At 39.9% G+C, this 15,480-nt stretch overlaps 1 protein-coding gene across 2 annotated transcripts in view; it reads right to left on the bottom strand.

The window, feature by feature from the left end:
- CENPC (centromere protein C) overlaps positions 1-15,480 on the bottom strand; it is a 45,977-nt gene extending 30,497 nt beyond the window's left edge. For both annotated transcript variants that reach the window (XM_034772276.1, XM_034772277.1), the window contains exons 1-6: positions 15,072-15,480; positions 13,244-14,129; positions 11,940-11,978; positions 9,671-9,753; positions 9,244-9,312; positions 6,946-7,050 (exon numbers count right to left, since the gene is read on the bottom strand). In XM_034772276.1, coding sequence (XP_034628167.1) covers positions 6,946-7,050; positions 9,244-9,312; positions 9,671-9,753; positions 11,940-11,978; positions 13,244-14,129; positions 15,072-15,432 — 1,543 coding nt within the window. In that variant the 5' untranslated portion in view covers positions 15,433-15,480. The remainder of the gene's footprint in view (positions 1-6,945; positions 7,051-9,243; positions 9,313-9,670; positions 9,754-11,939; positions 11,979-13,243; positions 14,130-15,071) is intronic.

Here is a 15,480-nt window from a genome sequence, read left to right on the forward strand (position 1 = left end):
AAACGGCATACGCAGCTCCTTTTGTGGCTGTCTCAGTAGAATGACCGCAGTTTGAGAAGGCCTTATATTGAAGTACCATCTAACCTGAGAACTAGGCTCTCCATCTCTAGGCTGGGTCACGTTGGCAGGAAAATGCCCATGTGCAGCTGTTCTGAAGATAATTGGGATAACAGGGCTATAAAACTATTAAAATTAAACTTTGCGATTCTTAATTTTTAAAATGGGAGGTTCAGCGAAGGTGTTTTTGGTTGGTTGGTTTTTTATTTATTTTTGCCTGTTTTGAAGTTTGACATAACATGTAGGTTTCAGAGGAAAAACACACATGCATCCCAGCCTGACTGCTGCCGGCTGTGGAGCAGTGAAGTGTACCCCCAGGGTTTGCGGTGCAGTGTGCTCCAGCACCCCCTGGGATTCCTTATCCCCGCCCCAACCACACTCCAGGAGGCAGGGCTAAAGGATTCCCTGGAGACTGCAGGAAAGTTTTGAGGCTGGCTCCCACTCATCACCCTGACAGTACATGCAGCCTGGGTGCCCCTGCACATGCAGCCCCAGGGAGGGCGGGGGGGCCAGGAGCAAGGGCCAGAGAGCGGAGCAAGAACCAAACAGCTACCCTGCAGGGAGAGGGAGTGGCAGGGCTCCCAGCTCAGCATGACCAGGGGAGGGATGATTCCCAACATCCCAGAGCTGCCTCCCAGCTGTTAGCTTTGCTCCCTGCAGCAGTGAAGATGAGCCGGAGCAGGAAGGGGGAGCACACTTGACTAGGCAGCTGCTGCTGGGAACTCTGGGATACATCCGGAGGTCTTCCGGGACCCAGGCCAAGCCAGAGCTTTGTGCCCACAGGAAAGCAATAGGGCTCAGACCCTAGGTCCCAGCGTAACACAAGCTTGGACCTTCCAGCCCTTCAGGGTTCTGGAACCCTGGTTCCAAGCCCTAGCTTAACACAACTGGTGTGTGGATACCACGGGGGTTTGATTTGAGCCTGGGCTCAAGCCTGGACATATACTTGTGTGTAGACATACCCTTCGGAGAAAACTGGCCTGTTCTCCTGGGATAGCAGCAATTCCTCTGACTCATCACCAGGGGGCACCAGAGCTAAAGGCTCTGCTCAGAACATTTTCACACAGAGAAAGAAAAAGCATAATAAAAAGAATAGAATTGTGTCTCGGGTGGTTCTTCAGCTTCATCATCATCTAATTCATTTTCATCCTCTTCTTCATGGTCATCACAAAATAAAAAAGAAGGTTAGGAAATCTGTTCAATCTAAGTCCAAGAAAGGAAAGTCAGGATCGTCACAGAAGGAAGGTGAATTCTCAATCTCAGTCTGAATCAACGAAGCAAAAGCACAACGATCTTTTTTCCACCTGAATCATTTGAGACAATGTTACGAAAGGTGATGAGATGCTTGAGTATTCCATCAGATGAGCCCATTAGAAAAGATTCTAAGGAGAAGAAGAGCGGATTGGTACAGAAATTACAAAAAAGTATTTTCCAACCAGTTCAAACCCTGAATCACACATTCCTCTTCATCTCTATTTGGAAAAAGTAATTAAGGCCAAAGGGGAAACACCAGCAAAGTCCGTGAGATTGTCCTCTAGGACTACAGCAAAGCAAATGGAACCAGTCTAAACCCAGACAGTGAAGAGACCAGTCTTACTGCAATGAAACTGAAGACACCAGAAACAATGCCTGAATATGGTCAGGAGAGTTTGGACAAGCAACACCTTGGGGGGAGACTATTAAAATTCAAGGACCAATGGCCTCTCTGCACATTAGACAGATGGGTCCTGGATGTGGTTCGAGAAGAGTACATAGAATTCTCAAAGATGCTGAATGATCCATTTCCTTCCTTCTCCAGTATCCTCAAATTCACAAAAAAAGATAAATATGTTGAAGACCACAGCTAGTCTTTTGCAAATCAGAGATTGTTCCAGCCACTAATTAATCTTGTTTCTGTACCCAAGAGATCCAGGGAGGACTGAGTAGTGTTGGACTTAAACCACCTGAACAAGTTCATAAGGAGAAACACATACAAAATGCAGACCTTGAAGTCCATAGTGGTGCAATCTGCCAGGTGGACTATCTTGTGTCAATCAAATTGAAAGAAACCTATTTTCATGCTCCAATTCACTAAACACACAGGAGATTTCTGCAATTCACTCAAGGGACCCATCACTTTCAATACAAAGCACTGCCTTTCAGACGGTCATCCGTGCTTTGAATGTTCACGAAAGTCCTTGTTGTTCTGTGGCTTTTCTCAGACAGAAAGGGATATAGATTTACCGCTTCTTGGACAACATTCTCATCAGAGCCCGTCCAAGGAGTGGTCCACTCAAGCAACTGAGTCAACAATCCAAATGTTGCAACAGCACAGATTTATAGTAAATTTAAAAAAAAGTCGTATCTTGGAGTGTCGATAAAGAGAGGTACACAAAATCTTTCAGTCAGTTGAAAGAGGAACAAGATCAGATCAGCAATTACCCTCCCGAGGAGGTCAGTAGGCTCCCTCCTGAACTTCTAAGGATGACTGTATCCTGCATAGGGATAGTGCCTTAGGTAAAAAATGCATGAGGACTCTGTAGAATTTTCTGCTGTCCCTTCCCTGAAATGTTCTGAATTTCCCATCTCAAAAAGTAAACATTCCATCACTTGCGTTGAAATTCCTGCATTGGCGGATGAGTCCAGAAATAGTCCAGGGAGGGTTGGTCACAGCAGAGCCAGAGAGGCCTGTCATAACAAGAGAGACACCAGTCTCGAAGGATGTGGCATGTCCTCCAAGTCAGTGGCTCAAAAGACGCTGTCCTTGAAACAAAAAAACAAATTTTCTACAGCCGAGAGCATTAAGTATGCTCTTTGACAACTGGCCCCAGTGTTGCCAAATGGTCATATTCTGATAACGACACAACCAAGAGGGGAGTACGAGGTCAATGGATTTACAAGAGGAAGTTGCATCATTAATTCAGTGGGGGGGAACCCATCTACTGTCTAACAGGGCCTTGCATATCAAGGGCACCACCAATATGAAGGTCAGCTGTCTGAACAGAAAGAAAATTGATCAGGCAGAGGTGCCTTCACTGCAAGTCCTTCGAATTGATCATCAAAAATTTCGGTGTTCTGAAGTGGATCTTTTTGCATTCAAGGCAAACTGGAAGGTTCACAATAGTTTACAAGAAAAGGAAAGCCAGGACCTCTAGGTATTAATTAGGTAAAAGTTAAAAATTTTAAAGTTTTTAATTTAACTTTAGCCTAATTAATGTTACTGCAGGATTCGGAGTATTCCCTGTACTTAATGTAGGGAACACCATAAAAACTGTGTTAATGTTAATTTTCTTGCAATTAGTAATTGTAAAGATTGCTTTAATTTATCTATATATATCTAAAAATAAGTGGACAAGAGGAACCAAAGAGATGTAATATTTAGATGATGTTAACCATTTTTCTAATTCTAGCTTAAAATATACTTCGTTCTGATTAATTCACATGTATAAAAAAAAGGCTAAAAACTGGTAAGCAAAGCATGATAGAGGGCAAAATAACACACATCCAATGCATAAAAGAAATCTGGCCAGCACCGATGGTGAAAAACTTTTTTTTGACTTGAGTTTGCAACTTCATACAAAAAGGTCAGTGCAATTTTGGCCAGCACGTACAAAGGTATTTTATCATACATTTATACCTTTTTATACCAGGAACCTTACCTTCAGCTCTGAGCTTCACATCACATGACCAGAAGAATAGACAAACTGAAGGTAGTTTGGACAAAAAAATCTCTAATAAATTCTTGGAATGTACTGGGGACAACTTTTTTCAGAAGGTGAAGGAGATAATCAGCAGTCATTTTAGAGTTGATTCTAACAGGGATTAATTGGTTGTAAATCTGATGATAGAAAGCAACATGGGTGAAAGCAATCATGAAATGATAAACAGATTTCATGATTCTAAGGAAAGAAAGGAGAGAGAGCAGCAGAATAAGGACAATGGACTTCAAAAAAGCAGACTTTTACAAACTCAGAACTGGTAGGCAAGGTCCCAGGGGAAGAAAATTTTAGAGAAAAAGTTGTTCAAGATTGCTTGCAGTTTCTCGAAGAGACAATATTAAAGGTCCAACAGCAAACTATCCTGATGTGAAGGAAATATAAGAATAGCAAGCAGCTAATATGCGGCTGCATCAGGAGCTCTTTAATGACCTGAAAAATCAAAAAGGAAACCTACAAAAAGTGGAAACATGGACAAATTGCTAAGGATGTATACAAAAGAATAACACAAGCATTCAGGGATAAAATCAGAAAGGCCAAAACACAAAACAAGTTACACCTAACAAGAGAGACAAAGGGCAATATTAAGAGGTTTTATAAATACATTAGGTACAAGAGAAACATGAAGGAAAGCATAGGTCCACTACTTAGCAAGAAAGGAGAGCTTATGATGGATGACACCAAGAAGGCTGAAGTGTTTAGTGCTGATTTTGCTTCAGTATTCACTTAAAAGTTTGTGACAAGATGTTTAATACAATTAATATTATCTAGGAGTAAGGAAGATAAGTCAAAATAGGAAAAAGATGGGTGAAAGAATATTTTGATAAGTTAGACGTATTCAAGTCAACAGGGCCTGATGAAATTCACCCTAGGATACTTAAGGAACTAGCTTACGAAATCTTGGAACATTTAACAATTATCTTTGACAATTCATGGAAAACGGTGAGGTCCCAGAGGACTGAAGAAGGGAAAACATAGTACCTATCTGTAGTACCTGGGGAATTATAGACCAGTCAGCCTAACTTTGATACTTGGAAAAACACTGGAAAAAATTATTAATCAATTTGTAAGCACTTAAAGGATTTTAGGGTAGTAAGTAATACACAACATGAATTTATCAAGAACAAATTATGCCAAACCAACCTAGTTTCCTTCTTAGACACAGTTACTGGCCAACCAGATGGGGGAGAAGCAGCAGACTTGATATATCTTGATTTTAGTAAGGCTCTACCTCTCAGGGGTGCATACCCACGATCTCTTGAGACTGAAGGGTGCCTACTGAAGAAAAGCTTTTGACACAGTCCCTCATGATAGTCTCATAAGCAAACTAAGGAAATGTGGTCAGATAAATTACTATAAGGTGGTGCACAAGTGATTGAAAGACCACAGTCAAAGAGTAGTTATCAATGGTTCACTGTCAAACTGGGAGGATGTATCTAGTAGGGGTCACACAGGGGTCTGTCTTGGGTCTGGTACTAACCATCATTTTTATGAATTACTCTAAGGTGCCACAAGTACTCCTCGTTCTTTTTGGATAATAAAGTGGAGACTATGCTTATAAAATTTGCAGATGCCATAAAGCTAGGAGGGGTTGCAAGTACTTTGGAGGCCAACATTAGAATTCAAAATGATCTTGACACACTGGAGAAATGATCTGAAATAAATAGGATGAAATTCAACAAAGTCACATGCCAAATACTACACTTCGGAAGAAAAAAAAATTAAATGTACAACTACAAAATAGAGAATAAGGCACTGCTGAAAAGGCTCTGGGAGTTATAGTGGATCACAAATTGAATATAAGCCAACATTGTGATACAACTGTAAAAAAAACAAATATCTTTCTGGGGTGTTTTAACAGGAGTGTCATATGGAAGACACTGGAGATAGCTGTATCACTGTACTCAGCACTGGTAAGACCTCTGCTGGAGTATTGTGTCCAGTTCTGGGCACCCTAAGAAAGATATGGACAAACTTGACAGACTCCAGAGCAAAGCAATAAAAATGATAAAAGTTTTAGAAAGTCTGACCTATGAGGAAACATTAAAAAATTGGCGTTCGTTTAGTCTTGAGAACAGAAGACTGCGGATGAGACCTTGATAACGGAGTCTTCAAATCCGTTATGGGCTTTTATAAAGGGGAGAGTGATCAAGTGTTTTTCCAGTCCACTGAAGGTAGGACAAGAAGTAATCAGCTTAAACAATAGCAAATGAGATATAGGTTAGCTATTTAGAAAGGTTTTCCCAATATAAGCATCATTAAGTACTCTAACAGGCTTCCAAGAGAGGTTATGGAATTCCCATCACTGGAGGTTTTAAGAACAGGTTAGACAAACACCTATCAGGGACTGTCCAGATAGGTTCTGCCTCAGCCAGGGGGGGCTGAACTATATGACCTCTCAAGGTTCCTTACAATCCTACATTTCTATGATTCTAAAAGCAAGAAAAATAATCAAGCAGCATGGAGGACTGATCTATGCAGAAAGACTAAAACCCAAGATATGTAGGCCAGACATTCAGAACAGCTTAGCACAGTTTGGGCGGATTTTCAAAACTGCTTGGCACTCTTACAAGACACCTAAAGCAAAGTAGCCAGATTTTTTAAACAAAACCTCAGGATCAAGCAGCTCCCATTGAGAGCAAATGCAGCTGAGTTCTTTCGAAAATCTGGCCCTACCTCTAGGTATGTAATACGGAAGTAAGACAAGTCAACTATTTAAAAAACAAGGATGGAGAAAATTTAATGCAATCACAGACAGTGCGATTAAACTAAGGGAAAATGTAGGCTGATGTGCAAGGCAAAAGTCCTTGATAGTGAGATGTATTCCATTACTTGCGAGATTTTAAATTAGACTGGATGAATTAGAACAAAGGACACAGAAAAAAAAAAAAATCACAAAAAAAAGGATCAGAGTCAGCCCAACAGGTCTTTTCCTTCTCTTACCTTCATGATTCTGTATTGGAATCATCTGATTTCAGATCTGGAGAAATCATTTTATTCCCCCCTTTAGGAATACAACATTAACATACAGAAGTACAGAATGGACAGCTTCGCTTTCTGAGGGTGTGTAGCAATCTTGTGACATTATTTCTAGTTATATATGTTTTAAGGAGAAGAATAAGTCTTGATCTATACTCTGATAATGCTCTGAATTAAGATTAAAGACAAGCAGAAATATATATAGGAACAATACCTGAAGGTCTCATCATATAGTTCACGCGCTCCCCTCGCCAATACTCCAAAGGCTTTAGTCGTATTCTTTTTGTCCGACGAACATTGGGTGTTTGGGATGGCATTACTAATGAACAGATTTAAAGAAAAAAATAATTCATATTGGATAAAATAAACCCAGAAGTTATCAGAAGAAGTCCAACACACTTTAATTAGTTCCTCTGAATCATTATCTCTGTCGAAGACTCTAAAGTAAGCTGTCACTCCCCACAGCATAAGATATTTTACAAGTTTTTTAGGGATTTGTTTTCAATTGTGCATATTTCAATCTGGTGACTGTAGCATAGTATGAAATTTCACTAGCGTGAGAGACTGTTGCTTTACAAAATGTGCACTCTTTTGCAAAATTATTGCACGTTGTTTAGCTTTCAATTAGGTCTTTTAAAAAAAAATACAGCCAGCTTTCTGGATAATATTCCAAATGCAGGTCTACTGACAAGCACACCACGACTGGTAACATTTGAATAGTGTTCGACAACTGCTTTCACCATCAGAAGCTCAGAGATTACAACAAAGCAAAAAAGCCTCCCGCCCCCCTTCCTCCCCCCGGAGCGTGGCAGGGGAGGGCGCCGAGCCCAACCACGGGCTGCTCTCCCCGGCGGCCAGAGCACGGGGGGAGGGCGGAGAGCCCGGCCGGGGCTCCGCTCTCCTGGGCGGCCAGAGCGCCGGGAGGAGGGCGGCAAGCTGGCCGGGGCTCCGCTCTCCCCAGCGGCAAGAGCGCCCGGGGGAGGGCGGCAAGCCCTCCGCGGTTCCGCTCTCCCTGGCGGCCGGAGCGCCGAGGGGAAGGCGGCGAACCCGCTGCGGCTCCGCTCTCCCCGGCGGCCAGAGCCGCCGCACCACGCCGCCCCCCTCCAGGTGCCGCCCCAAGCACAAGCTTGGTGGGCTGGTGCCTGGAGCCGGCCCTGCTTCAAGTCAGCAGGGCCTGACGAAAAAAACATCCTAGAATACTTAAGGAACTGGCTGAAGAGATCTCTGAGCCATTAGTGATTATCTTTGAAAACTCAAGACAAGAGAGATCCTACAGAACTGGAAAAGGGCAAATATAGGTCCTATCTATAAAAAGGAGAATAAGGGAAACGAAGGGAATTATAGACCAGTCAACTTAATTTTGGTACCCAGAAAGATAATGGAACAAATAAATGAGTTTGTAAGAAAATAAAAGGTGATAAGTAGAAGAAAATACGGTGATAAGTAACAGTCAACATGGACTACTATAAACCTTGGACTATACAAGAGGAAGTAAGAGCTCTCGCTACATCCGAAAGCACCTCATGGAGTGGAAACATAAGGCACTGGGGTTAAATGAAAAGAAAAGAATAAATGGCCAGGCTTAATTTAAAGACAAGAGGGTAAGAGCTTTAAAATATACAGAGAAGTTAGAGTATGTCTTCACGACCTGCCGGATCAACGGGCAGTGATCGATCCAGCGGGGGTCGATTTATCGCGTCTAGTCTAGACACGATAAATCGACCCCCGAGTGCTCTCCTGTTGATTCCTGTACTCCAGCTCGGTGAGAGGCGCAGGCAGAGTCGACTTCAGCTACGTTATTCACATATGAAGTTGCATAACTTGGACAGACCTCTCACCCCCCCCCCCCCCCGACCCCCATGTAGACCAGGCCTTAGAGTTAGACAACACAATTTATAACATTTATAACAAAAAGTGGCAAATGTTAAATACCAAAATCCACGTGTTTAAAATATTTGTTAAGACATAAAAGACCAGAGTTTTAAACAATTAAATAAAAATGAAAGGGGTAAAATAAGATAAAATACTGATAACTAAACATTATTAACATTAGCATGGTGAGGCTAAAAAGAAAATTGTTGAATATAACCAAAAAAGAGAACGTTCAGAATTTAGTCTACATATTTTTATATTTAAGGCCAGAGTTTAAATTCATTTTAAAAATTAGACATGGGTTAATTACGTTTTTAAAAGATGGAACTAACAAGTCTTGCCTATCACCATCATGACCACTTCTGCTTGTTTGTTGCATTCCATTCTCCCACCCTTGACATATTTTTCATCTTAACAGTAGGCTCTTGGGATTACACCTTTCTATGTTTGCACAATGGGACCATAATCTGATTGGGATTATCATACTACCATAATATAAAAGAGAAAATGAACAGCATATTTCTTATTTTTCCCCACAAGAGTTTTGTGGGTCTTTATTGCACATTATAATTTATTGCAAAATTGAAAGCCTAGTTGTATTTCATGCACTTACATAAAGGAACTTAAAAAATAACCTTACCTAGTTTATGCTTTAGTGGTGTGTTTGACAAAAATTCACTTGCATCACCCTTCAAGGCTATAGATTTATCTGAAAAATGCAATATAAATCACCAAACAGGGATTACCATGATCACATGCTATTTTTTTCCATAGGACTCTGGCCTTGTTACCTTTACATATAATTCAAAACCAAAGATATTTCAAAAATATAGGTAAAACCCACTTTCTAAAGAAAAAAGCATTATATACATATGTTAGTGCATTCATGGATGATCCCAGAACTAAAGAACAGACCTTCTGCCTCTTGGTTCCTCCGAAACCTTTCATGATACTGCATGCAATTTTAAATTAAATTGAGTAGTTTTAAATACTTTAAATTAAATTTACAATATTCTCATGTATATATAAAAAAGGAACTCAAAGAAAATGCCACCTTTAAACCTTACCTGAAGATGAATCGTCCCACTCACACGCAATAGGCTCGTCATTTTTTGAAGTAAATTTTACATAACGTTTCAGTACAAGCCCACTTTAAAAAAAAAAAAAAAACATCGGCATGAAAATGTTAATTATGAAAAATAAAAACATTACAAAACGAATAGTATCAAATTTCAAGGTTTTTTTTTCATAATGCATTAACAATTTGTCCTAAATATGTCAAATATTTGTCAATGTAATAAAAAAACATAAATGAGGGAAGAGGAAAAGAAGCCGTGGAAATGGATGTAGACATTCCATTGTATGTTTGCAGCCTAGTATGGGGAAATGGGAACAAAACCACATCTGGTATTTAAAAATTAAATTGATGAAAATATTTGTAGAATTGGAGTTGCAGAACATCTGTACTTAAGGGGCTTGGAAGATAGAGGACATGGTATCTATAGATGCTCGAGCACAATGTAAGTAATCCAATGAACTTGGTAGATTGTTTTGCCCAAACAACAGAAATGCTTGACTGACAGACATCTGGGACAGATTAGAAGCCAGAGCAGCCATAAAGAGAAAGTTTTGCACTTGCCCACATAAGACTCATGACCTAGAAACAACAATCTCACCACAAAACCCTTTCTAGCTAAACAGCTGCATAGGCCATTGAAACCACAGAGACACTACTCTGGAGTCTTGATTTATATCCTTGATTTAGGGGAAGGAATTGAAGGGCAGTTGGGTCCATGCTCCCTCAAATATGAGTAAAAAACTAGGCAGTGTGTGCACACTGCCCAACAAACATGCTAGCTACTAGCAGAATGTGTGAGCTTGTGTGCCAGGGAGCACATCATTCAAGCGTGTGGATCCATGTAGACAATTATCATGAGGAACCAGTTTACTCTAGTAAACATCAGTTCTATACTTAGCATTTATATGGCCCTTTCTATTGGTAGATCTCAAAACACATTACAAACATGTGTAAGTATTGTCCCCATTTTATTGCAAGGAAATGGAGGTACAAAGGTTAAGTGCTGTGTTTAAGGTCAGCAGCAGCTGGGAAAGGGAGGGACAGCCAAGCTTCCAGGACCTCTCATTGCCCCCATTTATACAACAAACAGGGAGACCCATCCAGGTCCCACCACCACATGGCTGCCAGCAGACAGGAGTTGAATCTGGACATTCCCCAGATCTTCTAGAAGCCTTAAAGCAGTCAGCTTCTCCCGATGTCAGAGCTGCATTTCTTCAAATCAGCACTTCATTCTTTGACTCCTTCACTTCCTGCAAACAGACTTTTGGTGGCATTTACTCCATCTCCCTCACTGCCCTTCCTCCTCTCCTCCTCCTGACAGACACCAAGAACCCTTCCCCACTCCCTTCTCTTCTCCATGCCAACACTCTTTGCTCCTCATCATTATGCCGCCTCATCTTTCCCTTTCTTCCCCATAATGTTCCATAGGTATCTATAAATGCTTTAAAAAATGTTTTAAAAGGAGAAGGGAGGGGACAGAAAATAGAGAAAATCGTTTGGAACTTGGACTATGTTAAGCCCAGTCCTAAAACTTGATCCTCAATGGCCCAATAGCCTGCTTGCATAGAGTCCCAATGAAGTCAGAGGAGTTCTCCACAGATCAGACTGCAATAACAGGGCTTCCGGGAGCAGTCTTATCATTGTTACCCTCATCCTCCCTTCCTGCCTATTGTTGGTTACGCTAACTCCATTAAGGCAGTTAGGACCCAACAGTCTGTGTTAAATTATAACCAAAATACTCTACAGCAAGGTGAACATAAAATTTGCAACTCCACCCACTGAACTCTGAGACACTGGTGTGGCAAACCAGAAATTCTGCAGCAGCTTTATTTAAATTAAAATATTGAGTTTCATTGAATTAAGATATGAAAATTAATAATAAAATCAACAGATGAGCCCCTGTATTATTAATTTTGATATTACATTCCCTGACTGTGGATGTATGCATATATACAATGCCTAGCACAATCCCAATCTCAGTTGGGACCCCTATTACCATTAATAATACACTCTTACATCAATAGTAATGCTATTGATACTACTATTAGTATTATTGGTACTACTGTTAACAGCTATTTACCAAGCAAGATTTAAAAATGCCAATCTGATTTGGGATCAAGGCAACAAGTCTCAGGAAAAAAAGCAAAATCCTGGTGATGGCTCATTTATCCTACCAAGAAGGCTATGCAGCGCTGCTATGGTCTCTTAGTGCTGAGAAATATTAAGATGACAGTTCTACACACAATAGAGGAAATTACCTGTTATGATTCTTGTTTTTCTCAGGTGCAGGAGAGACTCTAGAAGAGATGCAATTGTTAGTAATCTTACTGAAAGTAATTCTTTATAGTAAAGAGGGGCATATGGACGGAATTTTAGAAAAATACTGATACAAAATATGAGTACAGAAGTTAGTTTGGCTGAATCAGAGACAGGCTTCATCAGCAGTAATGACCAATCATAAATCTAATACTAACGTCACTGCAAATAAATACTGTGCAGAAGTAAATATGACATCTCCTCCCACTACATTTGTTAAAAGTAATTGATCAAAGTAACAGATTCCTTTTTTTTAAAAAGTAATATCAGGAAGTCATAAAATTGCTTTTTCAAGCCCAACGCTAAGGTGAATAGTTTGGTCACTTCTCTTGATGCTTGTCACTCATATTTTGGACATTATTCTTGGTACTTAGGATTAAGGTGAGTGGTAATTTTTAGACTGTAATAATGACTATTATTAATAGAATTTACTTTTCATGGTCTCTTCTATTTACTATATAAATCCACTCACCTTGAAAAATATCAAACTAACCAATTTGATTTGTTTTTGAACAGTTTCCACACTGTTTAATTTGTGTCTATGTATTTCTAACATTTCCCTCCCCCATTATCTGGATGTCAGACTCATAGAATGCTGCAATGTCTGGCTTAACTATATTATTCAACAAAAAACCCTACGCATAAGCAGTTTCCAAAGAACTATTTCTATCAGTCTTGGTTTTGGAGAATTTGGTATTTTACAGGTCTAGACATTTATATGATAAGAACAGTTGCATTAGACAGAATAAAATATTTAGATATCAAGAAGGAGGACAAACTCTCTTGGATCAGGGCATAAGTCAAACACTAACTAATAGGGTTAGGAGGAAGCACCCCCTTATGAACAGGTTGTTCCGTATTTGTCCACTATAGGGTTTCTTGCATCTTTCTCTAAAGCATTTAGCACTGGGAGACAGGATACTGGATTAGACAGACCCACTGGTCCTATTTGTTGGTATAAGAATTCCTAGATTCCTATGTTTTGTAAAAGTATTTTACAAAAAAAAAAAAAAAAAGTGAGGTTCCCAACTCAAGCTGATTGCATCCTTTAAAATGCAACTGATTACTTTTTAAAATTAACAGCCATGAATATAAATTCAAGTCTGAGTTTCCTCTTAAGGCTCTTCAGAAATTTTACTGAATTATTCTATACCTTAATAATGCCTCAATCTTAACAGAAGATGTTTTATGAACATCTTAAGTTGCACTGCGTATTCGTTTAAAAAAAGTACACAAAACCACTTACTGTGATCGGTGGAGATTACTCTGTTTTTTATATTTTGTTTTCACAGATGCATTTGACTTCTTGTGGTTTTGTTCTGCCATGTCCTGGCCAGAAGAACCCTTGTGATCTGTTGTATTCCCAGGTTCAGCATTTTCAGGATTTGAACAATCAATCATATTAGTTCTTTGATTAATCCGAGTAGCTGTCCTCCGTAGAGATTTAGCTGATGCTCTTTTCCCCTCAGAGTCTTCTGTATTGTCTATGAAAATCTGTGAAGGTTTTTTAGATTTTGCAGGAGTTTTGATATGTACATTACCAGATGATTCCAGTGAATGTATGAAGTTTTTAGGTTTGGGGGATTTATGGGACTTCTGTAATGCAGAAGTCGGTGATTCCTGTTGCAATGAAGGGGAAAACACTTTGTTTGACTTTAAAAGCTCTCTTTCAGCCACCTCCTCTATGGACTCACTTTCAGAACTCTCCTCTGAGATTTGTATCCTGGATTTTCTACTACTGGATTTAAGGGTAGATTTTCTAACTTTGTTTCTTCGGTTTTCTACCAGTTTTTTAGACGATGCAATTTTTGAAAGTTTCTGCTTAGCAGTTTGTTTCTTGTGGGATGAACGTAGAGCAGTTTTTAAAATGGACTGGGGAGGTTTTGGAAAATTATGATCCTCTTCTGAAAACACAACTTTCTCTTGAGGCTGCTCAGTCATACTACAAGATCCAAAGGGATCTCCATTAGGTATTTCTGTTGGTTTAGGTTGTTCTGTATCGGAAATATCTGTGTCTGATTTGGAAACTGAAAAAGTGAATTTTTTGGGCTGTATCTGTTTCTGGGCCGTGGAGTTTTTCTTGTTTGGGGTTCTTGTGGATCTTTGTCCGTGTGTGTGTTTTTTACTCTCTTCTGCCAACATACAAAAATGCACATGTTAATTTCCTTTTTTAACACCATCGGAACAGCTTTATATATAAAACGATATTATATGATTAACTGAAATATCATGAACATAAATTTTTCTCTGGTGGGTGATTTCACTTAAAAGTTCTCAAAGCAGCACTATCTAGTGAATACTCTGTGTACAGTGGTAAACATTCAGTGTACCACATTCCATTCATCTACTGGGTCCTAATCCCTAATCTAGAAAGATTTGCAACAACTTTTGCTCTCACACAGCTGCTTCCAAGTCAACTTTCTACTCTTCCTGTTAAGTAGTTCTCCCCCATTATTCCTCAAATGCTGATTCCCTGCAGACACACCACATATCTCTAGCTCCTTCCCACAAAGTTGGGGGTGGAACACAGATGTTACCACCTTCCTTGGTCCCCATGACAACAGGGAAGCAAGTAATCACTGTTACCTTCCCTGATATCTCCACATGTGGGTAAGGGGGAAATGAGTCGCTGTTGCCTCCCTCACTGCCATATATACACATACACCATAGTTCCTCAGTTGATCCTTCCATCCCATTCAGGACTCTTCCAACCTGCCTCCCAACTGCTGAATAATCATAGAGAGTCTCAGGAATAAGGGGACCTAGGAATATTTTCCTATGTTCCCCATTCCCTGATTTAACATCCCCTGGAATCAATCAAAATATCCCCAAGGAGATCAGCTCCCAGTAGAAGTACCACCATTCTAAACCAAAGGAAAACGTCTTCGGTTGTTGACAGATTCGGTTAAGAACAGGCAAATCAAGGGCAGAAGGATCTCCCATTAATAAGGAATGTGAAAGACTAATTGTTTTCTTTCAGCATAACAACAATTCAATTTTCAACATTTGCCTTTGCAAGTATAAACATTCGAAGAGTCTTTACATCTTGATCTGTTTTTCTAAATATGACTTACCCACGTGAGGACTGCTTTGCCTTACAGATTTAAGAGCCTCTCTCTTTTTGTCAGCTAAACCTAGATTTGTATCCGAAGCATTTTGTAACTCGGCTTGTATCCGTTCAACAGCGTCACATGTTTTCATTTTCGACTGTTCCATACGAGTCAGTTTAACAGGTACTTCATTCTGTGCCTTTCTATCCTTGCGTTTCTTGCTTTCTTGTACAACTGCCTTTTTCTTTTCGGAAGGCTGAGATTGTGGCTCAGGCTTTGATAAGGCCTGCTTCTCTATTTTTTTGTTCTTTTTGGGAATTGAAAACCAGGATGTAAAAGAAAAACCATCCGATTCGTCAATTAAAAACTCACACTCATTTTCCATTCCTAAATCTTTTACAGGAGAAGGTGGTGGTGGTGGTATTGAGGCTGA

The sequence above is a fragment of the Trachemys scripta genome, chromosome 5 (assembly GCF_013100865.1).
Source record: "Trachemys scripta elegans isolate TJP31775 chromosome 5, CAS_Tse_1.0, whole genome shotgun sequence".
In the NCBI taxonomy this organism is placed as follows: domain Eukaryota; kingdom Metazoa; phylum Chordata; order Testudines; family Emydidae; genus Trachemys; species Trachemys scripta.